This window comes from Pan paniscus, chromosome 7, assembly GCF_029289425.2.
Source record: "Pan paniscus chromosome 7, NHGRI_mPanPan1-v2.0_pri, whole genome shotgun sequence".
Lineage (NCBI taxonomy): Eukaryota > Metazoa > Chordata > Mammalia > Primates > Hominidae > Pan > Pan paniscus.
This window is the reverse complement of record NC_073256.2, coordinates 98025533-98051455: the sequence shown is the minus strand read 5'-3', so window position 1 is coordinate 98051455 and position 25923 is coordinate 98025533. Positions and strand designations below refer to the sequence as shown.

Here is a 25923-nt window from a genome sequence, read left to right as displayed (position 1 = left end):
AAAAAAAAGTCAAAAAAAGAAATCTAGGTAAAACAAAGCTTAAAAAAACAAAGCCTAAATTATAGTAAATATAATTTTTCACTGTGTGGTTTTATTAAATGTTCAGAATATGGTCTCCTCCTCTACTTTATTTATCAGTAAGGTTGAGATCGGTTTAGTGATTGTTCTTACTTTGGATGTGATGACCTGATTTCTCATGGAAAATTGCTTTGAATTTTCTTAAGGTAATAGCCATTCTAGCATAAACATACACTGTAATTTGTTTTTGGTTTTTGCTTTGCTAGGAGAGGTTGCACATGCTTTCAGAAAGCATCTTTTACCTTCCACTGCTTATTTTTCCTAAGAGATCAGATTGGCAGTGTTATTTTATGGGTTACTTTACGCTTTGTGATTTTTCTATGATTGACTTCTTGCACTTAAGCTAAGAGGATTTACTGATGTTAACTGAGTTTGTTTCATTCCTTTGAGAGCTAAGACTTTAACCAAGCAAATCTCACATTGATAAAGATGCTTTATATTCTGTACTTCATCTGGATATGCATAGGATTTTACAGCCAGGTGCTTGGAAAACTGTTGGAAAAAGTTAAATATTTGTTAATATCATTCTTCAGCTCAGCGTGTATTTCCACAGATTGTTAAGAATGTACTTCTTGACCCCTAAGAATGATAATAAACTGACTAACTTTCTTTGGGCTACAGTTGCCTCATATATAATATAGATGATTTAAGTTAGATGAGAAAATGACTTAATAAACATGAAAATATTTGTAACACATAAAGTGTCTATAAATATGTATAAGCCAGCCTCCAAGATGGCCCTCATAATCCTTTTATCCTGATATTTATGTCCTTGTGTGGTGCCCTTCGATATTAAAGAGGATTGACCTATTTAACCTATGCTATACTGTGAAATTCTGGTATGTGACTTTCAAGGTTAGATTATAAAAGATATCACAAATTATGCCTAGATCTCTCTGGGATCATTTACTCTAGGAGAAGCCAGCTTCTGTGACATGAGCACACATAAATAGTCCTACGGAGAGATCCAGGCATCTTGATTCTAACCTCATCAAAGAATCTGAGCCAGAACAACCAAGTTAAGCCAAGTCCAAATTTATGACCCACAAAAACTATCTAAGATAATAAATCTTGATTGTTGGCTTAAACCATAAGTTTTGGGATACTTTTTTATGTTATAATAATAAGTAGAAAATGGTGACAAATTCATTCATTTGTCCAGTGTTATGGAGTATCTTGTACCAGGCACTGGACTGAAAAGTTGAAGACAAAGATAAAGAAACACACAATTCACTGAGAAAGATAAAAGCATAAAATGAAAACTAAAAGATGCTTTTTTGTCATACTATACTATAATGAGCTTGAATGTAAAAGCCCCATTGCTGTAGTTCTTTATCTTCAACTAAGCAGCATTTGTGAAATCCTTAGGAAAACACAAAGAAATTTCCCTCAGTAACCTGGATAAATGCATTGTGATTATTATAATTTTATCTTCTTTGAAGATATGTTGAAGCTAATTAATTAATTTGCTGAAAAACATATCTATGAACCAGCGTCAACTGTCCAATCTTGGCCCAGAGGATTTTCTATTCCACAGACAAAACAAAAGCTCCTTACATTGGTTTTCCTCTTTCCAGAGAGGCAGCCAAGTGGAGTCACAATTAGTTAGTAGGAATTGGAAAACTAAATGCAAATGAAACAAAACAGAGTGTGCAAGAAAACCCAACATTAAATATATGATGCATATCTTGAATTTCGAAACTAACTACAGTGAGTTAAAATAGGTACATAAACATCTCTGAGTTTCAAGAGTAATAAAAGGTTGTGTTCAAAGAAACCACGTTGATTCTTGGTCTAACTGATGCATATTATAGATAAAGAAAGCAAATGTTATCAATAAGTAGCTTACCCTCAGCCGTGGAGTTAGTTAATTCAAGAAGTAGGACTATACCATAGAATTTCAAAGCAGATTATTTTTCAAACTCCATTAAGTGGCATCTTTAGTCGTTTAAGAATCACAGCCAACAGAAAAATGGCTGAACTCACTGTTCTGTAAAAATCCTAATTTACGCTGATGCCACAGACCTCTTGTTCTGTGAGTAGGAGTGTCAAGTGTCTATTTGACACACAATATACTAAATAGTAAAATAATTTCTTTCTTATCCCAGGAAAAAAGATAACCTTGTAAGGTTGACAATGTCACTTCAGAAAGCTGTATAATATTCCTTCAAAACCATACTTCAGAGAACATAAAGAATAGAGATCTTGCTACAGGGCAATAAACCCTAATGTACAACTTTTCAAACCACAATAGTTCCCACATTTAGAGTCAAAAAAACAAGATCTGTAACAGCTCCTCAAAATAAGGTGCTGGAACTGAGTGTGCTTTGATATTCAAAAGTTTTTCCCAGGAAGAAACTGACAGAGCCTGACAACAGCATCTGTCATGGTTTTTCATTATTTGATATTACTATGAAGGTAAGAACTAAAAGCCTGGAGTATTAGGTTTCAAATACTTGTTTCATAATAAAACTTTGGCTATAGCATAGTGTCAGAATGGATTTCATAACGTTCATGGTGGTTTTATTCTTAGTTATATTTACCGTTTCTTAGGTTTAAAATTAATATTCAAAATGTTAAAGAAAAAACTTGGAAACACCACTTTTCCTATAATTACAATGTCCAAATAATGTTATTTAATTTATTAATCTCAAACACCGCATGTTCTCACTTATAGGTGGGAACTGAACAATGAGAACACTTGGACACAGAGTGGGGAACATCACACACCAGGGCCTGTCCTGGGGAGGGGGAAGGGATACCATTAGGAGATATACCTAATGTAAATGACGAGTTAATGGGTGCAGCACACCAACGTGGCCCATGTATACATATGTAACAAACCTGCACGTTGTGCACATGTACCCTAGAACTTAAAGTATAATTTAAAAAATTTATTAATCTAATAAAATAATCTTGTTTGATTAATTCAAAATAAACAGACTAAACCACCTTCAGAAAAGTTTTATTTATAACCCAATTATAATTTACATTTAAATCTGTCAGATTTTAATAATTCTACTTTTTTAATGTTCTTCAAATGCATGACTTAAGCAAAACCTTCCTCAGTGCTTACAAATAACTTTTGAGAATTTAGTAGATTGAACCTACAAAAATAGTTACTTAAATTCTTTTGATTATCACAGTATAGTTTAGTGTTGGTCAAATTACATTTTCATGTGGAAATTACAAGACTAAAATGAACTGTGCACTTTAAATTTTAAATTTTAATTTAATATAATCTCAGATAATCCAATACGCAAAATTATTTTAAATATTACCAACATTTAAAATGCCAATTACTTGTATTACTCCTAACCCTAACACCAAAGTGTGAATATCTGAGGTTTGATTCATGTCATTTCTATTTTAAATTCTAACCTTTTTATATTGGAAAGAGAGTTATGCAGTAAGTAAACATTTCAATCATCTCAGATTGGTTGACTGCCATCTCAGTAAATTGGGGTTATGTAGCCAAAAGAAGTTGTTGGGACCACAGGGGGACATGCTTAATGTACCTAGAGTGATTCCTCCTCCACCCAAGAGAGATGCACTGAGCCCTTTCTCATATTCACTTTGTTGATAGAGTATTTATAGTCCATACTTTTCAGATGGGATGTTAAATTTCACAAATTAAGAGTTACACTTTCACAGTTCAATATATGAATTCACCATATAAACACCTATATATTCCTAAAACTGGAGATAACTGTCTTTACTGACTTTTTGAATTTATTTTCTTGCATATTTTTATTTTTTGCAATTACAATTCTTAAAGATATCTTAAAGATATTCAACTGTTTTTCACGTGTCTCATAACTGTGGTGATGAGCAAATCAGAAGTCATCAAATGAAATATGGAAGAGAGGTTTGTAAAGTAATCAATATGGAAGTGCAGAAAACAATTACACAAACTTTCAGTCAATTTGACAGTATCATTGGGCCAAACCTCCCAGAATAGTTGAGCGAAGTTGGCTGCCCATGAATGCTTATAAGACACGGTGCCATAATTATATCAGTAGAGTGATGACACGTTGCTTCATTCAGTCTTCACATCGTACTTTTTGATCTATATATTTTTTAAGTTGTTTATAATTATTATAAATTATGTATTATTAAAACGTGAAATTAATCTTAAATGGAACATTGATAGGGCTGAATACTATCTCAGTGATCAGAAGATAAAAATGGTAATTAAATTATACGTAATGGAAAAGTTATATTTTTGGTGCTATTTCAATGATCAAGGAACAATTTCTTAAAATGGGATAGTCCTGCGGAAAATGTTGTCGTGAGAATTAAACCACGTTAACTACCAATAGAGCGTTCATTGGCGATATGGTCTTCCCTTTTGAATCCGTTTTCTAGGGCTGCTGTAGCAAAGTCGCAGAACCTGAGCAGCTTAAATAACACAAATATATTCTCACACTCCTAGAGGCCCGAAGTCTGACAGCAAATGGCCATTCTTTCTTTGATGGTGCTGGGGAAGGTCTATTCAGGTCTCCCTCCTAGCTTCTGGTAGTTCCTTGGCTTATGACAGCATAACTCCAAATTTCATACGACATTCTGCCTGTGTGGGTGTCTGTCTCTGTATTCAAGTATCCCCATTTTAAAAGAACACCAGTCATATCGGATTAGGGCTCATTCTAATGCTCTCATCCTAATTAATTATCTCTGAAACAACCCCATACCAAGTAAGGCTACATTCTGAAGTGCTGGGAGTTAGGACTTCAACATAGGAAATTTGAGGGAACACAATTCAACCCACAAGACCAAGAGCAGAAGCACCTTAGAAGTGGTTGCAATATCATGGGAACAAGTTACAAGTCATCATCACTTTAGGAGTAGAATGGCTTGAGACCTACGATGAACACTTTTCCTGGAGATAAAAATCTGAGGTAAGAGTTACTCTCAAGTAACAAGTCACTGCGTTTGACCTGAGAGGATGTTTAAGAACGTAGTCATTCAAAATATTTTTCTATTTTTTTCTAGAAAAATATTTTTTATAAATTGTTTTTCTATTAAGAAAAATAAATTCAGTATCTCATATACTGGAAAGAATTTAAGGTAATAGAAAACTTTGGTAATAGAAATAGTACCAAAACTGTTGATACCTCCTTTTCTCAGCTCTGTTTGAACACAGCATATAACCCTCAGGAGAAAAGTTTGTCTACCTTTTTTGCTTATATATTTCTGGAGGTAGTTAAATGTGGTCACACTAAACAAGAAGAAGTAAAATTACCCATCCTTTGATCTCATAGAGTCAAATTAGCAAATAATAGAATTGAAGCTAAGATTCTTCAATTTCCAGAGGAGGATGTTGCTCTAGAGTGTAAGCACCGTGGTGTGGCAGGGGCTGAGTTCTGGCATTCTATTTTTACCTAATTTTTATTCTATGACCTGTTTGGTCTTGCTAAATCAAGAGAGCTGAAAGACATAAAGCACTTTGATTTAATGGAGTCAGGGAAACTGATCCCACTCTAAACCTAACTCCTAGAGCCCCCTACTTTCCCCATTGTCTCTCAAATACCTTTCAGGCTTCCTTATCATTGCTTGAGTCAAAACCCTTAGTGTTGCCCCATTCCGACCCATCATATGTATTACTCTAGACTCTAGAGGTCTCCATCATGTCAATCAACGGCAATTTACTTTGAGAAAACAAGAAGGAAGCAATGTAAATTAAAATAGTTATAACATTAGAGTCCCCTCCTCAGGAGTAAAATCTCTAGCACTTAATGTATTGGGAGGGTAATGTCTTAAAAACTGACCTGGGAATCCGTGCTTCCCCAAAATGTGTCTCAATTTCTCACATAACTTTATTGATAATGCTTTAGTAAGTGCAATGTCCACTCCAAACCTGAAGCACTGCACAAGGGAGGTTGGCATGAGAGACTTGGACACATTGAACAACACAATAGCCTGTCCTCAGTAGGGAGGGTGGAGCCCTGTTTAAGGAGCAAGTGTAGGGTCTTCCAATACCACAAGAATCTTGTGGCCAAGAACTGAGAACCTGATCCGACCCATTTCAGGTTTATTCCTGCCCCTTATCAACTATTTTTTATGACCTTAATTTGCAGCAGGACATGGCTTAACCACCTTATTTTTAGTTGGCTCTGCAGTCTTCAGTTTAGATGTCTACTTTCTCAAATCTTAACGTGTAGTTGCGTAAGCACCTTTACGACCGTTTTAGCTCTTCTATCCTTTTCCCAACCAGTCTGGACCTCGGGCAAAAAGGCTAGGAGTTTGTCTCACCTGCACTGTAAATCCTTCAGGAGGTAGCTCCCAGGTTTCTGGATTGGGGACTGGTACTCTACTGCCCCCTTCTGGCCCTAGGCCATATTTTTATATTGAAATACAAACCTATCAAAAGCCAAGCACTTCTGGCATCTGTCAAGAAGCCAACGAGCTATACGTTGATTAATAAATAGAAAAGGCCAAATATGTATTAAGAACTTAATTTTCTAGGCTGTATACTTAGCCTTTTGTGTATATTCATTATTTAATCTTCTTAACTTTCAGATAATTGTTACTGTAACTCATTGGATAGATTGCTTTAAGGGACAATTGAAGAGATTAAACAGTGTACCCAAGAAATTAAGCATATGTCATGCCAGGGCATTGTGTTTTTTGAAGTTTTTTCTGCCTGCTTCGCTCTGACTCAGGGCATGGGTCGACAAACTCTCTTGACTCACAGTAAATTATCAAATTGCCCAAAGTACCACTTTTTATCATTCTCAGTAATAGTGTTTAAATTCAATTATGTATGAGTCTGAGCTACAGTTCAAATTATGTTTCCTATGCTGTTCTCAGGATACACAGAAATACAACAAATAAAATAAACATTATATGCAAAGTCAAAAGCCTGGAAAAATTTCAGGCATGCTTCAATGTCTCACCGCCTTGGGCAAGTCATTTAGCCCATGTCACAGTTTCCTCAAATACGAAAACATTGCTCTTTCTACCTCAGAAAGGTATTTCTACCTACCTCCACATTACAGTAGAAGATGTTTGTAAAAGAGCTTTGAACTTAGTGCAGGCCTTATGGAAGTACCTGGACTTGTTGCATATCTCATTCTAACTCTCCCAGTTTACATATGCATTATGACTTTAACAAGGATCATTGATTATACAGGAAAGAAAGCACACCAATATTTCCTATTGAATAACAGTATCTTTACATTTCAAAGGTAAAAACAATAATGATATTACATCGATCAATGTGCATAAGAAGATGTAGAGAGTAGAAATGAAAATAATTATTGATGAAAGAGTTTACTCAAATGGACAGACATGAACCTAGATGTTTTTAAATTTTATTATTTTAATTCAAAGGTAACCCAATTTTTCTAACCAAATAAGTTGTAAAATAAGACCTCTACTACTACTACTACAACTACTGTTACTACTACTGTTATTACAGGTAGAAAATGGGGAAAATCATGTTATTAAATTTACCTCTATGTGTATAATTATCACATAGAATGTTTATAAACTTCTTACAAAAATATACAGCAATCATTGTAATGATTTATGTAATATGCAAGCAACCATTTTTTTCTGAGAAATATTATCAGCTAACAATGTCAGTTTTCCTCTCTCATTTATAGTATTTTCATGAGAATTAGTACCCCTGTGGTTACTTTTTTCTCACTGAAATTTTAAACCATAAAATAAGTAAGAAAAATGAGTATTATTATTTCAAAAATAGTAGCTCTTTAAATTAACACTTTTGACTATAGGACAACTTATTCTATATTATCAAGTGCTATTTTCAATGGCCTCCTAATCTGTTATTTGCCTCTCATTTTATCTTTCTCAAACTCTTGCCCTGAAAAGATCAATGCAGAATTAAACCTCACCAATTCACCTTCTTTTTAAAAAAATGTTAATTTAAATTAATCATTTACAAGATAAAGCCAAACTTTCTTTAAGAAACAATACTAGTTTTTTTCATGATCAACTTCTTGCTTCTCTCTTCAGTGCCCGCTTTCCACTCCCAACCTTACACTTCATAGTTCAGTCATAGAAAACTGAAGACATTTCCAGATTATAACATCACATCCATTTGTCTTCATCAACTGCTGGTCCCTTTCCATTCCTGGACTTCTCTACAACCCCTTTCTTTCAGAGAATTATTATTCAGCTTCTGAGAGCCAGAATCATCTCTGAAAGCAGCTTTTCAGGAAATCATCCTCAACCCTCCTCACCAATCCAGGCTCTATCAGTCACAGTGATAAATTATATTTAGTTAACAATATAATTCTATCTCTAGGTTAAGCAAGTTATATGCATTAATCATGTAATCCAGACAACTATCATATAAAATTGTTCATATCTTTATGCCTTTGTGCTTAATGAAATGGAAATACTGAAAGGTTAATTCACTTGTCAAAGACTGCACAACTAGTCAGTTCCAAAGCTGAGAATTCAAATTCAGTTGGTCTGACTCCAGAGTTCCATTAGCTTTTACATCTCTGTGGATACTACTTGATACGTACAACACTGTACTGAAATGATTCCTTCAAATACTTATCTCCCCACTGTGATTCACCAGGGGAAAAATCCAGTCACTAATATTTTTATCTACATCACATTATATGTTATAATGTTCAATAAATATATTTCGTTAGCTAAACCATGCTCCACTTTTTAAATTATATTATTTTTAAATTAAGTTGAACATTTCAAAGGGAAAGTATATATTATTGAAGAAAGAATACACAACATAAATTGATCTTCTGAAAATAAGATAAATCAGTACAAGTCATATACGTAACAAGGCTGTTAAATGTTTAGATAACAAAACAGAAAAAAAAGTTTCTCAAGCTTTTTACTGATGCAATAATTTGATGACAAATTTCATGAACACAGAGACTCTAAGACCTTCCAAGGGTGGCTTGCCTTTCCTTGACTGTTTAGAATCAGTGATGCAGAACAAGCAAATATATCAACTCCTAAGAGTAATGATTAAACATTAAATTGAACTAATTGAATTTCTGAACAACCAAAGCAAAAGTAGGAAATAAAATATGCATGTTTCCTTCTATAAGTAGGCAAACTTTTAATTAAAATCTTATTTTCATAGTAGATACCTACATTGATTATATAATATTTGCAAGTTACTTACAAAAGGCAAACAAAATGTTAATATTTGGAAATTATATGTTTATACATTCCTCCTTAAGTAATGTAACTATTTAAAAGAAAATATATGTATATATATAATTATACATATTTATAATGAATAGCACGTAATTATATAGATAGGTAGATATTTATACATATACAATTGCATAGAAAGATATAATTCATTTTCTTACTTGGCCATGTACTATATTGTACTATTATATCACACATTTGCTTGTTTTTGTCCAGTTGAACCACATATGGCAAGAGTTATTTCTAAAATCCAACTCTGAATACCAGATAAGCAAATTCTTTGGATATAGTCCTTACGTTGGCTATTTTAACATTTCCAAATTATTTTGAGATAGCAAAAAGAATGTTGATGTCTAACAAATTATACATATAGGTAATTATATATACTTAACACATATATAATTGTGCATATATATACATACACATTTTAATCATGTGTGTATATATAATTATGTGTGTGTGTATATATACACACACACATATATACACACACACATACATATATGTACTTTAAATTTCCACCATAAATAATGGAGTTTCCTATGTTGGTAATATGTGGCATTATGGAACCCTTTAAGATTTTTGTTTTTGAGGATTCTAACCAGGCATGTCCATGTGCTGTATCTCTCATGTTTAACACTGAACACTATGAAAAAATTAAAACTGCCTTGAATATAATTCCTGCACTGAGGTTACATATTCACGTTTTCAGCTGTTGAACGGGCCACAGCAAAGGAATGGTTTTCTCTGAATTGCAAATATTTGCTACTATAAGAAAAAAGAGAAAAGGAGAGACAGACAGACATAATTGTGGTGACAAGTACCTGGGATCCTAGCCACAGTATCATACAACTGACCAAGACAGACTAAATGCTTCCCTCAGCTTGACTAAGTTTCAGAAAATTTTCACAAATGTATGTCCCTTGCCACCCTTTTCTTAGAGTATTTGCTTTAGAAAAGTTTCCATTGTAATTTCTTTCTCTGCCCCTCTAAAATATAAATCTCCTCCTAGCTGCTTGACAATTTTACAGTCCAGTAATGTCTTTCTCAAGGAACTGGGAGACAACACTTTGAAATATATAATCATCAAGGACAATAACATCCTCATCTCCCAGTCTCTGTGGGAGTTTAAGAGTCTAAGTTTGATAGATAAATGCAGATTAGCAAATACAGATGGCATAGTCACATTGACTAATCTCCTCTCCAATATTATCTAGTACTTTTCCACTGGCTCATTCCAGTACTTAAAAACTCTCCTGCCCTCTGATTCAGTGGAGTTGAGTTCAATTTCTCTTCTGTATTGCAGCAATCTTGAGCAATCTTCCTTGACTGTTTAACTTGTCCAGTGCAAATTTTCTTTTTCATATCAAACACTTTATACAAAGTACCTATTTATTTTTATCTCATTTTTATATGATTACTTTTAAATTTAGAGAATATTTTATTATAAAGAGTGATTTCTTGAAAAGGAAGGCTCTTTAAGCCCCATTTAAAAATTTTTATAATGAAGTTAGTACATATAAATGTTGGATATAGTGAGAATATGAATATTATGGTATAGTCATGTTGAATACGCCTAATACATTATACCCATCGAACTCATTCTTTTTTCTTAAACACATATTATAAGACAAGATAATCTTGATTTCTCTGCTTTCCATTAATCAAGTTTTTCCAATTTGATTAATCTATGTAATTTCCCTAGTCTAATTTGTTTTGCTGATTTTGAATGGTCTTTTTATCAATTCACACAGTTTTCTCTCCTATCTGCTCTCTCATTCTTAGTTGTTCTAATGTTACAAAATTCTTAATATTTCTGTCATTGTTTGATAACCAAATGAATATAAATTGAGTTGAAAGGGAATTTTAACTGTTTAAATAATTTCCTTAATTTTGCCTTGAATCCCAAAAACTGCAAAACTAAATCCAGAAGCCATTAGAGTGGTGTGTATATATAGAAAGACATACAAAAATTTATATATGTAAAGATCCCTGCTCACATAGAGACATTTTCATAGCAGGTAAAGCAGTAAATAAAAAAATAAATATATAAGTAAAGTACATAATATGTTAGAAAGTTATAAGTGCTATGTAAAAAAAAAGTAAAACAGGGTAAAATATCTGGAGAAAGAGAGAGATAGAGATACAGGTACAGATGTAGATACAGATACATATTCACCTATTGCATGCAAAAAAATTTTCTTTACAATGGAGCTACTACTGACATGTATTTTACCTCATGTTCTCTGTTGATGAAAGTACAATAGTTTACAGTTTAGGTGAAGAAAATTACTATATTATAATCTTGAGCTTCATAAAATTAAAAAATTATGGGTAAAAAAAGACTGCATTAAAAATATAAAAATAGATTAAATATTTAGTCGAAATGTAGCTAGTATGATCTCTAATAGAGAAAAAAATCAAAATGTGTAACTAATGAGATATGACATTAAGTCAATACAATGAATTCTATACTTTTTGATAAAAGACATATTAGAAATAAATGAAATGAATATAGAGATGAAGTATCCTGAATCACTGAAAAAAAAGTTCTAGAGAAAAAATAAGAAATAAATTAAACATTATTCTATAAACTTTTTTGATATAAAGTGAATGTTATTAAATTTACAGGTTTTAAAATTTTTAACATATAGTATTTAATTTAGATGACAGAAATAGCTTTCTTGAGCATGGTTTCTTCCTTTTTTACAGACAAACTGCAGATTATTTTATTTTTCAATATTATTTCCAAGTATTAGGCATAGCCATCAATTTTTCTCTTGAAATCTAATATATTCAGTTTTGTGTGTGAATGGGAATAGTTCATATTTCTTCCATTTCTAATACTCTTAGAACTAGCTTAATTAAAAATATCAAAAGAATTTAAATTATGTACAAAATAATTCTGAAAAGGATTGTTGGCCTCTATCTTTTCAAGAAAAAGAAAAGGAGGCATTTTCATAAACAATTTCAGCAAAGTTTCAAGATATAAAATCAATGTACAAAAATTAGTAGCATTTCTATACAGCAATAACATTCAAGCTGAGAGTCAAATCAAAATCACAATACCGTTTACAATAGCACACAAAAAAATGAAATACCTAGGAAAACAGCTAACCAAAGAGATGAAAGATCTCTACAAGGAGAACTACAAACCACTGCTGAAAGAAATCAGAGATGACACTAAGAGTTGGAAAAACATTCCCTGCTCATGGATTAAAAGAATCAACATTATTAAAATGACTATACTTCCCAGAGCAATTTACAGATTCAACACTATTCCTATCAAACTACCAACATCATTTTTCACAGAATTAGAAAAAAAATTTCTAAACTTCATAGGGAATGAAAAAGAGCCCAAATAGTCTAAGCAATCCTAAGCCAAAAGAACCAATCCGGAAGCATCACACTACCCAACCTCAAGCTGTACTATAAAACTACAGCAACCATAAAAGCATGTACTGGTACAAAAACAGACACACGGACCAATGGAACAGAGGAGAGGACTCAAAAATAAAACCACACACCTAAAACCACTAAATTAAAGATTTAAATGTAAGACCTCAAACTGTAAAAATTCTAAAAGAAAATCTAGGACATTCCCTTCTTGACATTGGCCTCGGCAAACAATTTATGGCTAAGTCCCCAAAAGCAATTGCAACAAAAACAAAAATTGTCAAGTGGGACTTCATTAAACTAAAGAATTTCTGCATAGCAAAAGAAATTTTCAATAGAATAAGTAGACAACCTACAGAACAGGAGAAAATGTTTGCAAACTATGCATCTAACAAACGTCTAATACCTAGAATCTATAAGGAGCATAAACACATCAACAAGCAAAAAATTTTTTAATAAAAATAAAAATAAAAAATAAGCAAAGGACATGAACAGACATTTCTCATACATGCAGAAGTCATACATGCAGCCAACAAACATATGAAAAAATGTTTACCATCACTAATCATCAGAGAAATGCAAAACAAAACCACAATGAGATACCATTTCACACTAGTCAGAATGGCTAGTATTAAAAAATCAAAAAATAACAGATGCTGTCAAGTCAACAGAGAAAACTGAATGCTTATACACTGTTGCTGGGAATGTAAATTAGTTCAGCCACTGTGGAAAGAAGTTTGGAGATTTCTCATAAAACTTTAAACAGTTACCATTTGACTCAACAATCACATTACTGGGTATATACCAAAAGGAAAATAAATCATTATGCCAAAAGACACATGCACTCATATGTTCATTGCAGCACTATTCACACAATAGCAGACATGGAATCAGCCTAGGTGCTCATCAGAGGTGGATTGGATAAAGAAAATGTGGTACATATACACCAAAGAATACTATGTACCATAAAAAGAGTGAAATAATGTCCTTTACAGAACCATAGATGCAGCTAGCACCATATTCCTAAACAAACTAACACAGGAATGGAAAACCAAATACCACATGTCCTCACTTGTAAGTGGAAGCTAAACACTGACTACACATGGACACAAAGAAGGGAACAATAAACACTGAAGACTACTACAGGGAGGAGGATTAGAGGAAAACAGTCACCAATAAGCTAGAGTCTAGAAAGGCAACTGAGTCATTGGCAAATGCAAAGGTCTGGCTAGCAGCAACACAGACTCCGAGAACTAGCTGGAGAAGACAACCCACATGCTACGAAGGATTTTCTAAAGCCGGGGTAAAATGGATTCAAGAACCAGAATTAGGAGGAGTGCAAAAGAGTGTCAGATAGGGGAGAAGTAGCAACCTGGAAAGAAAGCCAGACAGACTGAACTTCACTGAACCTGGCATGGGAGTGGTTTTCTACTGTGCTCTCCCCTTGAACTGTTACTCCCCAAGCTTCTTTCACTCTGAATACTCTCTTAATTTTGGCAATTGATCAATAAAAAGAGAACATCAGAACTAAGTATCAAATAGGTGATTCATTATTTTTAAGTAATACTTAATTGTCCTAGTGTATTTTGCAGTAAGCAGTTACTAGATAAGTACTGTTAAGACTATAGCGCTAACAATTTCATTGGTAGAAAACAGAACTAAAATGTATGCTATTTAACACGAAAACTTCATTTAATTGAGTCCATTAGTGTTATAAGGCAGTAGCTCCTTTTTTATCAGATTTATTTATTCATATTTCCCAGATAAAATATCCTAGAAAGTCATATATACACATCTCTGCAGATGCAATAACCATGATGAGCATAATGAGAAAGTACAATTCATGTATTTAAGCACAGAACCCTTTAGAAAAAGGAAAATCCTGAAAGTATGTTGAGCGATTTTTCTCTAGTTTTGTATTTTGCCCACACAGACACTAGTTCAAACTTTTATCAAGAAGGTCATAATATTTTCTTTTGTCACAGAGAAAGCAATGAAAAGAATAAGACTAAAGCAGTGTATCACCACTGCCTTGAGCCAGATAGGGTCAATCAGTGTCAAAAGTGACAAGAGAAGACACTGAGGCAATATAGCTTTTCAGAGCTAATCTTTGGGGCCCACAAATGAGAAAGTCTTGTGAGAGCAATGAAAAAGAGAGTGGGAGGCAGAGTAACAGCAAGGTGGGGAAAATCCTGGTATCAATTTGAATTTTCTTAAGTAAGTAATTTGTTTGTGATATGAGGCTTAGTGGAAACACAGAGCTAATTAGTCTAACTTTTCAAGCTTATTCTCTGATAATTTTAAATATCTGAATGTTTAATTTTCTTTACTCCAATGTAAGCACTCATTGACAAAGCTGTGCCCTTTCACAGTAGTCAAATAAGGTTAAAAGACTCTTTCTTATTAGTATTTACCTGTTTAAATATAAAAGAAACTACAATGCTAAGAAAGGGGATAGAGAAAGGACTGTGTGACCTGGTGTATCCATCTATGGAGCAAAACTAAAACTTCAAAAATAGACCTTGGAATATTTACAATTTTGGACAAATCCCACATTTTCTATTACAAATAGGTGGATTATTCAATAAAAATACAGATTTCAATCTCCACATAATACTAACACAAAAAAAAATTGCAGCTCAATTAGCAATGTTGATGTGAACTTGAAAATATTTTTAAAAACATAAAAGGAAATTGCATAATTAGATGAGAATCTTTTTAGCAAGAAGTTAGCAAAAGGGAGAGAAAAAATAATTTTGTGTGTATATGTATATATTTTTTCTTAGATTATGAAATAGTTTACATGATATGAAAAGTAAATAGCCAAATTATTGGCTAGAGAAAGCAGCACAAAGTATAATGGATGAAAAACCAATATACTTATAATTAAAGACTTTATATAAAGCTATAAGGACTAGATTAACACCCGTAGAAACTGGATCATGATGTGTAAAGGACATTATTAGAAAATTTGAAATATTAAATATAATGAATAAACATGTAAATGCTTAACCTCTTGTTTACTTAAATCAATGCTAACTAAAATATCTTTAAAAATAATTTTAATACTAATATAAAACTTTGGGAAGTGTTTGTGAAAAAGGAGAGTCTTTTTTATTTTTGCTGACAATGTAGTTTGCTGAGAAAGCAATTTTGAAATATATATTAATGGATGTAATTGGCAATATGTATCAAAATATATCAACAACTTTTTTAAATGTTTTGCTTTGTGGTCTATACGGAAATCATCACAAATATAGTCAAAGTGTTAGCAACAGGAATATTCATTGGAGCACTACTGATAATAGTAAAACATTAAAAACAACTATTCAATAATAAATGTGGTATTTTCCAGATAAATTATAGCCACACAGCAGCATATGTGCCTATAAAAAAGGAAAATTGTAGATAAACAATGTGTTCTTCTCTTTCTTGCTCTTTTTATAGAATGAGATTATATATTTCTGATTCTAAGAGGGTCTCTTTTCAGGTAATGGACTTATAGAAGACTTTAGTTCATTTTCTTATGCATATTTTCAAGTATTCTGCAGCAAATATGCATTTCTTTTGTAAAATATAAATTATAAAAGTTATAAAAGCAAATCTAACAGAGCTTTCTTTTATATGTAGAGGAAAAGAATTAAACTAATTAAATAATCTAAGCTCTTTAAAAACTAATTTTAAAAAGCTACTTCATTATAATGGCTTTCTAAGGATACTGTCTCACAATCTGAAACTCTGCTTTAGCATTTTATTTGACAGATCTATATGTTTGACTATTGATTGTTGAAGAACTGCAACAGTCATTTCTTGGAATGTTTCTGATTTATGAATCATTCATTTACTGCTATTTGTATACTGCGAGAGTAAAATGACACTTTCTTATAACAAATAATAAAGACAATGTATGTTTTTTAAAATGTAAAATGCAGGATTTTACTTCTTGGTGAAATGCCTGATTTATTGTTGCTAATATGTACATGTACATGTATTTATGTGCTTTCATTATCAACAAAACATTGGCTATATAAAGAAAAATAAGACCTTGGTGCTATAGACTGAATGTTTGTATCCTCCCAAAATTCATTCGTTGAAACCTAATTACCAATGTGATGGTATTAAGAAGTGGCATCTTTGGCAGGTAAATAGGCCCTGAGGGAGTCCTCATGAATGAGAGTGACGCCCTTATAGAAGAGACTCTGAGAGCTACCTTGCTCCTTCCACCATGTGAGGACATAGCTGAAAGGTGCCATCTGTGAACCAGGAAGCAGGACCTCACCAAACACTGAATCTGCCAGCATCTTGATCTAGAACTTCTCAGCCTCCATAACTGTAAAAAATACATTTCTGTTGTTTATAAGCCATGCAGTTTATGGTATTTTGGTATTGCAGCCTGAGAAAACTAAGACAATTGGGACTACCAAGAGTATATTTGCGTATCAAGAGATTAAAAATATGGTCAGGCATGGTGGCTCATGCCTGTAATCCCAGCACTTTGGGAGGCCGAGGCTGGTGGATCCCCTGAGGTCAGGAGTTTAAGACCAGTCTGGCCAGCATGGCAAAGCCCTATCTCTATTAAAAATACAAAAATTAGCCAAGCTTGGTGGTCTGTGCCTGTAATCCCAGGTACTAGGGAGGCTGAGGAACAAGAATCGCTTGAACCCTGGAGGCGGAGGTTGAAGTGAGCCAAGATGGCACCACTTCACTCTAGCCTGGGTGACAGAACAAGATTCCATCTCAGAAAAAAAAAAAAAAATGCTAGTTACAAATTCCTCAAAAGAGCTTGAGTAATATTATATAATATTCAAGGATGCGTAGTTCACGCTTGGTGATATACTAATGCTCATGCTAAAAGCTGCTTTTAAGAGGACATAGTCATTCCTCTCCAATCTGCATTTTAACACCCTCTCTACTTGCTTTACTTCTCAGCCTCCATAACTGTAAAAAATACATTTCTGTTGTTTATAAGACACCCAGTTTAATTTTCTTGCATGTACAAATAAATGAAGATAAATGTTGACAGATTAATGAATATCTGCTAAGACTAGAATTTGCCTATACATTGTAAATTTAAGATCATTCAATTTCCTTAAAAGGAAAGAATATATATTGAGCCAGTGCTGCCCATTGTAACGCTTCCAGGGACCAAGTCCATAAGTAAAGTAGAGTGTTCCAGTGGTATCAAATGATTTTTTAAACATATGTTATAAGAAAAAGTAATTATTCACGGCATTAATATTTTCTTTGAACTGTAGTTATTTTTCCATTAAACATATATAACTGGGAATATAATATTTATTGATATTTAAACATTGGTAAAAACATTCTATTTTATTTTAAGAAAACTAGAAAGTTTCAATTATTTACCTATGAGTGATTTGAAGGGAGGTTTTCTAATCAAATCATTTTGAACAGCAATTTGGGAATTACAAATGATCAAATGATACTCCCCAAAACAATCCTCCTCTGAAAAAAAAAATATATATATATATATATATTCGAGATTACCCAAGAATTTAATGCAAATTCAAATTAACCATTTTATATATCACAAGCTGACTTTATCATCTTTCTCATTTTATTAGTGTAACCTTGTCTTCCAGGTTATACCTTATTTTTCCAAAAATCTTTATTGAAAATAAAGTATATACATACGTGTGTATATATGTGTGGATGAATATATATATATATTAAATATATATATATATATTCTTTTTATAAGGACTTTTAGAATTTCCCTAAAAGAAAATGTGCTTCAAGATATAAATATTCATTGTGTTTTATATGGAAACCTAGTTCTTTTCTTTTTTATTATTTTTCTTTGCTGCATTGAAAGATAGAAAATAAGTAATGCCATTACCCTGCTGTGAGAGTTGAAGGATTAAAGTGTCCTTTTCTTCTGAAAAAGAACACTAATTTTTATTTTCCTAATGATTTATGAGTAATGGACATCAAAATCCATTGTGAAAGAACAAAACAAGAATGTATTTTTTATTTCTGTGTTTAGGAATAAAAAGGATTAAAGTAGAGGTTGTCTAGAAACCCTGAAGAGGAAAGCAAACTGTGAGAATTACTGAAAGGCACAGAGAATCCTATAAGCTAAACCAAGAAAAGCCATGCAAGCAAAAAACGTCTTCTGTCCAGGAAGAGCCCTGTCAATGTATCTGGTGACAGAATAGGCAGTTTCAGAATTCATGGGGAACCTGAATTCTACAACTGCAAGTCTCAACCATAAAGTTTCATATGCCTCAGTTCAATGATACTTCCAACATTCATGCAGCAGACCTACATTATTTGCAGATTGAATATTTGCAAATTTTTCTACTTACTAAAATTTATTTGTAACCCTAACATTAATACGAGTTGCTCTTTCTCAGTGATTATAGGGATGTGCAGAGCAGTAAAAATTTTGAGTCACCTCTTCCTTCTTTCCGTTTTCATACTATAAACAAGTATTCTTTTCACAGTCTACTTAGTACCACAGTTTTAGCATTTTTGTGCCTTTTCTTGGTGATTTTGCCATTTAAAATGCTCCAAATGTAGTGTTGAAGGGTTTTTTAGTGTTCCTAAGCACAAGAGGGCCATGGTGTGCTTTATGGAGACAATATGTGTGTTAGGTAAGCTGTAGGCATGAGTTAGAGCACTGTTGGCAATAAGTTCAAAGTAAATGGATCACCAATATATACTAAACAGGTGACTTTAAATAGAACCACAAGAAAAATAATGTTATATATTGATTCTTTAGCAAAGATATGACCAGAGACTCACAGGAACTTAACTGTGTTTCCTCTAGGAGCAGTAGTTAAGTATTCACCTATTCAGTGTTTAAGGCAACTTTATAGAACATAACTGTTCTAAATAATGAGAATCATTTGAATGTATTTATCTATCATATATCTATTTATCTATCTATTATCCATCTCTCTATATGTTGAATGCATATATATAAGCAAAACAAGTCTACAGTATTCTTCAGAAAGCAGAATGTCTGAATACTTCCATTATTTGGAAACAAAATAATGGACTTTTGAATAATCAATAGGTAAAAAAATTAAATTAAGAGTAATAATGTATTTTGAACTAAATGAAAACACAATATATTAAAATCTCTGGGATACAACTAAAACAAGTTAGAAATTTATAGCACTATATGGTTATATTAGAATTAAAAAGGTCTCATGTCAATAACCTGCAAGCTCACCCTAACAAACTAGAAAAAGAAGAAATTAAACTCATAAAAATTAGAAAGAAAATGATAAAGATCACAGCATAAATAAATAAAACAATTCACAAGGTCTTTCATCATTTTATTTTATTCTTCTCCTGTCTTATATTATTATTGTTATGTATTTTAACTCCACAGATGATATGATTATGGTTTATGTGTTCCATATTTATTTATATTTACCCATCTATTTATCTTTTCCTGTATTCTTTGTTTTCTTCAATTCTTGTGTTTTTATCTGAGATAATTTTCCTTCTTTTAATAAAACTCATTTATTATTTTATGTGGTGCATGTCCACTGGCTAGGAAATCTAATTTTTGTTTGTCTGAAATATTCTTATTTCACCTTAATTTTTGAAAAATAATGCTGCTGGCTATAGAATTCAATGCTGGCAGTTGTTTTCTTTCTGCACAATAAAGTTGTCATAGTCTTGTTTTCTGTCTTATAACCTTACTGTTAAACAGACAGCTATGGTTGAATGTTAACCTTTTGAAGATTATAAGTCTTTTTTGTCTTTGCACTTTTAGTATAATTTCTCTTTTATTTTTAGCTGTGTCATTAAGATATGCCTATGTGTTTGGGGTTCCTAGGCTTTACTGAACTGGTGCTTTTTATGTCTCTCATCAGTTTTGGAGAATTGTTAACTAGAATCACTTCAAAAATTGCCTTTGTCTATTCTGTCATGCTTTTTTACTGGGATTCTAATCACATATATGTTAATGCTTTTCACCATGACACACATATTTCTTACACTCACATCCATATCTTATCTTTTTACTTCTCTTCATGCTTTCCTAAAGACATCTTCTACTTTCTTTAAGTTTATTTATCTTTGCTTTTGCTGGGTATAATTTATATTTAAACTTATATATTAAGTTCTTAGTATCAGTTAGTGTATCTTCCATTTGATTATTTTCAGAGATTTTATTTTTCTGATAAAATTTACTATCATTTCAATATTTTTATGAACATATTAGTCACAAATATTTTAGTCTTAGGACAATTAAAAAAAAAGGATTAGCAGCCTCCTAGAAAGATATTATAGGATGAGAAGAAGGCTTTACATAATGCAATTCCTATTTTCCACACAGAAACACCATCATCTAAGGGATATATAGGTGATGGGGGGTTTGAATAAGAACTGAATATAAACAACACAAAGTGAGTATTAAATTAACTGAAGATGAACAACCCAAAGATAATATTAAATCATTTAATCAGGAACAATAGTGACACAACCTATCAAAACCTGTGGGATACAGCAAAGGCAGTGGTAAGAGGAAAGTTCATAGCCCTAAACGCCTATAGCAAAAAGACTGAAAGAGCTCCAACTGACATTCTAAGGTCACACCTCAAGGAACTAGAGAAACAAGAACAAACCAAGCCCAAATCCAGCAGAAGAAAGGAAATAACCAAGATCAGAGCAGAACTAAATAAAACTGGGACAAACAAACAAAAATACAAAAGGTAAATGTAACAAAAACCAGTTCTTTGAAAAGATAAAGTTGACAGACCATTAGCAAGATTAACCAAGAAAAGAAGAGAGAAAATCCAAATTACCTCAATAAAAAGCAAAACGAGATATTGCAACTGACAGCACAGAAATACAAAAGATCATTCAAGGTCATTATGAACATTTTACATGCATAAACTAGAAAACCTAGAAGAGACGGATAAATTCCTGGAAAAATACAACTTTCCTAGCTTAAATCAGGAAGAATCAGATACCCTAAACAGACCAATAACAAGTACTGAGATTGAAATGGTAATTTAAAAATTCCCAACAAAAAAAAGTCCAGGACCAGATGGATTCGCAGCAGAATTCCACCAGACATTCAAAGAAGAATTGGATGCAGCTATGAATGCAAGGCCACACAAGGTGGATGGAAGAGTTGTGGAACCAAAGAGAGCCATCTCAAGAGAAGATTCTCAAAGACCAGGTGCCCACTTAACTGTGAAAAAGATATTTGTTGGTGGCATTAAAGAAGACACTGAAGAACATCACCTAAGAGATTATTTTGAACAGTATGGAAAAATTGAAGTGATTGAAATCATGAGTGACCGAGGCAGTGGCAAGAAAAGGGGCTTTGCCTTTGTAACCTTTGATGACCATGACTCCGTGGATAAGATTGTCATTCAGAAATACCATACTGTGAATGGCCACAACTGTGAAGTTACAAAAGCCCTGTCAAAGCAAGAGATGGCTAGTGCTTCATCCAGCCAAAGAGGTCGAAGTGGTTCTGGAAACTTTGGTGGTGGTTGTGGAGGTGGTTTCAGTGGGAACGACAACTTTAGTCATGGAGGAAACTTCAGTGGTCATGGTGGCTTTGGTGGCAGCCATGGTGGTGGTGGATATGGTGGCAATGGGGATGGCTATAATGGATTTGGTAATAATGGAAGCAATTTTGGAGGTGGTGGAAGCTACAAGGATTTTGGCAATTACAACAATCAGTCTTCAAATTTTGGACCCATGAAGGGAGGAAATTTTGGAGGAAGAAGCTCTGGCTCCTATGGTGGTGGAGGCCAGTACTTTGCAAAACCACGAAACCAAGGTGGCTATGGCGGTTCCAGCAGCAGCAGTAGCTATGGCAGTGGCAGAAGATTTTAATTAGGAAACAAAGCTCAGCAGGAGAGGAGAGCCAGAGAAGTAACAGGGAAGCTACAGGTTACAACAGATTTGTGAACTCAGCCAAGCATAGTGGTGGCAGGGCCTAGCTTCTACAAAGAAGACATGTTTTAGACAAATACTCATGTGTATGGGCAAAAAACTCGAGGACTGTATTTGTGACTAATTGTATAACAGGTTATTTTAGTTTCTGTTCTGTGGAAAGTGTAAAGCATTCCAACAAAGGGTTTTAATGTAGATTTTTTTTTTGCACCCATGCTGTTGATTGCTAAATGTAATAGTCTGATCGTGACGCTGAATAAATGTCTTTTTTTTTAATGTGCTGTGTAAAGTTAGTCTACTCTGAAGCCATCTTGGTAAATTTCCCCAACAGTGTGAAGTTAGAATTCCTTCAGGGTGATGCCAGGTTCTATTTGGAATTTATATACAACCTGCTTGGGTGAAGAAGCCATTGTCTTCGGAAACCTTGGTGTAGTTGAACTGATAGTTACTGTTGTGACCTGAAGTTCACCATTAAAAGGGATTATCCAAGCAAAATCATGGAATTATTGGTTATAAAAGTGACTGTTGGCATATCGTATGCAATATATCTAAATTGAATAATGGTACCAGATAAAATTATAGATGGGAATGAAGCTTGTGTATCATCCATTATCATATGTAATCAATAAACGATTTAATTCTCTTGAAAAAAAAAATAGTTAGTGCCAATCCTACTGACACTATTCCACAAGATAGAGAAAGAGGGGAGCCTCCCTAATTCATTCTATGAAGCCAGCATCACCCCAATGCCAAAACCAGGAAAGGACATAACCAAAAAAAAAAACTACAGATTGATATTCCTGATGAACATAGATGCTGAAATCCTTAACAAAATACTAGCTAACCGAATCCGACAACACATCAAAAAGATAATCCACAAGTGGGTTTCATACCAGTGATTCAAGGATGGTTTAACATATGCAAGTCAATAAATGTGACATATCACATAAACAGAATTAAGAACAAAAATCACATGATCATCTCCATAGATGCAGAGAAAAGCATTCAACAAAATCCAGCATCCCTTTATGATTAAAACTGTTGGCAAAATCAGCATACAAGTGATATACCGCAATGTAATAAAAGCCATCTATGACAAATCCCCAGCCAACATGATACTGAGTGCGGAAAAGTTGAAAGCATTCCCTCTGAGAACTGCAACAAGACAAGGATGCCCACTCTCACCAGTCATCTTCAACACAGCACTGGAAGTCCTAGTCAGAGCAATCAGACAAGAGAAATAAATAAACGGCATCCAAATCGGTAAACAGGAAGTCAACCGGTCACTGTTTGCTGATGATATAATCATTTACCTCAAAATCCCTAAAGATTCCTCCAGAAAGCTCCTAAAACTGATAAAAGAATTCTGCAAAGTTTCTGGATACAAAATTAATGTACAAAAATTAGTAGCTTTTCTATACACCAATAGCAACCAAGCAGAGAATCAAATCAAAAAATCATCCCCTTTTACAATAGCTGCAAAAATATAAAATTCTTAGGAATACACCTAACCAAGGAGTTGAAAGACATCTACGAGGAAAACTACAAAACACTGCTGAAAGAAATCAAAGATGACAGAAACAAATGGAAACACTTCCCATGCTCATGGATGGGTAGAATCAATATTGCGAGAATGAACATACTGCCAAAAGCAATCTACAAATTCAACACAATCCCCATCAAAATAACACCATCAGTCTTCACAGAATTAGAAAAACAACTCCAAAATTCATAAGGAACCAAAAAAGAGCCCACATAGCCAAAGCAAGACTAAGCAAAAGAACAAATCTGGTGGCATCACACTACCGGATTTCAAACTATACCATAAGGCCATAGTCACCAAAACAGCAAGGTACTGGTATAAAAATATGCACATAGACCAATGGAACAGAATAGAGAACCCAGAAATAAACCTAAATACTTAACAGCCAACTGATCTTCAACAAAGCAAACAAAAACATAAAGTGGGGGAAAGAACACATTTCAACAAATGGTACTGGGATAATTGGCTAGCCACACGTAGGAGAATGAAACTGTATCCTCATCTCTCACCTTATACAAAAATCAACTCAAGATAGATTAAGGAATTAAATCTAAGACCTGAAACTATAAAAATTCTAGAAGACAACATTGGAAAAACCCTTCTAGACATTGACTTAGGCAAAGATTTCATGACCAAGAACCCAAAAGCGAATGCAATAAAAACAGAGATAAATATCTAGGACTCAAACTAAAGAGCTTTTGCACGGCAAAAGGAACAGTCAGCAGAGTAAACAGACAAACCACAGAGTTGGAGAAAATCTTCACAATCTGTACACTGACAAAGGACTAATATCCACAATCTACAATGAATTCAAACAAATCAGTAAGAAAAATACAAACTATCCCACCAAAAAGTGGGCTAAGGATGTGAATAGACAATTCTTAAAAGAAGATATACAAATGGCCAACAAACATGTGAAAAAATGTTCAACATCGCTAATGATCAGGGAAATGCAAGTCAAAACCACAATGTGATACCACCTTACTCCTGCAAGAATGGCCATAGTAAAAAAAATCAAAAAACAGATGTTGGCATGGATGCAGTGATCAAGGAACACTTCTACGCTGCTGGTGGGAATGTAAGCTAGTATAACCACTATGGAAAACAGTGTGGAGATCCTTAAAGAACTAAAAATAGAACTACCATTTGATCCAGTAATCCCACTCCTGGCTATCTACCCAGAGGAAAAGAAGTCATTATATGAAAAAGATACTCTCACATGCATGCTTATAGCAGCAAAATTTGCAGCTGCAAAATCGTGGAACCAACACAAATGCCCATCAATCAACAAGTGGATAAAGAAACTGTGATATATAGATGATGGAATACTACTCAGCCATAAAAAGGAATAAATTAACAGCATTTACTGTGACCTGGATGAGATTGGATGAAATTGGAGACTATTCTAAGTGAAGTAACTCAGGAACATAAAACCAAACATCGTATGTTCTCACTGATATGTGGGAGCTAAGCTATGAGGACGCAAAGGCATAAGAATGATAAATGGACTTTGGGGACTTGGGGGAGAGTGGCCTAGGGGCAAGAGATAAAAGACTACAAATAGCGTGCAGTTTATACTGCTCAGGTGATGGGTGCACCAAAATCTCACAAATCACCACTAAAGAACTTACTCATGTAACCAAACACCACCTGTACCCCAATAACCTATGGAAAAAAATAATTTAATCATGAATCACGAAATCAATTAACTATGGTTGTCAGGTATTTAACATAAAGGAGGAAAGGGGGCCTCCTGTAAGAATTCTGCTACTAGTATAATCATATTTTGTTCTTTGTTCTGCAGCTGACACTTTGTCTCATTGTCAGGAACACTCAAAGGATTAGGTTACTGA

The 25923-nt window shown here is 33.4% G+C and overlaps 1 protein-coding gene across 1 annotated transcript; it reads left to right on the top strand.

Moving 5' to 3' along the window:
* Positions 1-21650: 21650 nt before the first annotated feature.
* LOC100972823 (heterogeneous nuclear ribonucleoprotein A1-like) lies at positions 21651-22803 on the top strand. The gene has a single exon (XM_014345947.5). It carries the CDS (start codon positions 21718-21720, stop codon positions 22465-22467), a length of 750 nt encoding a protein of 249 aa, XP_014201433.2. The 5' UTR covers positions 21651-21717; the 3' UTR covers positions 22468-22803.
* Positions 22804-25923: the final 3120 nt, after the last annotated feature.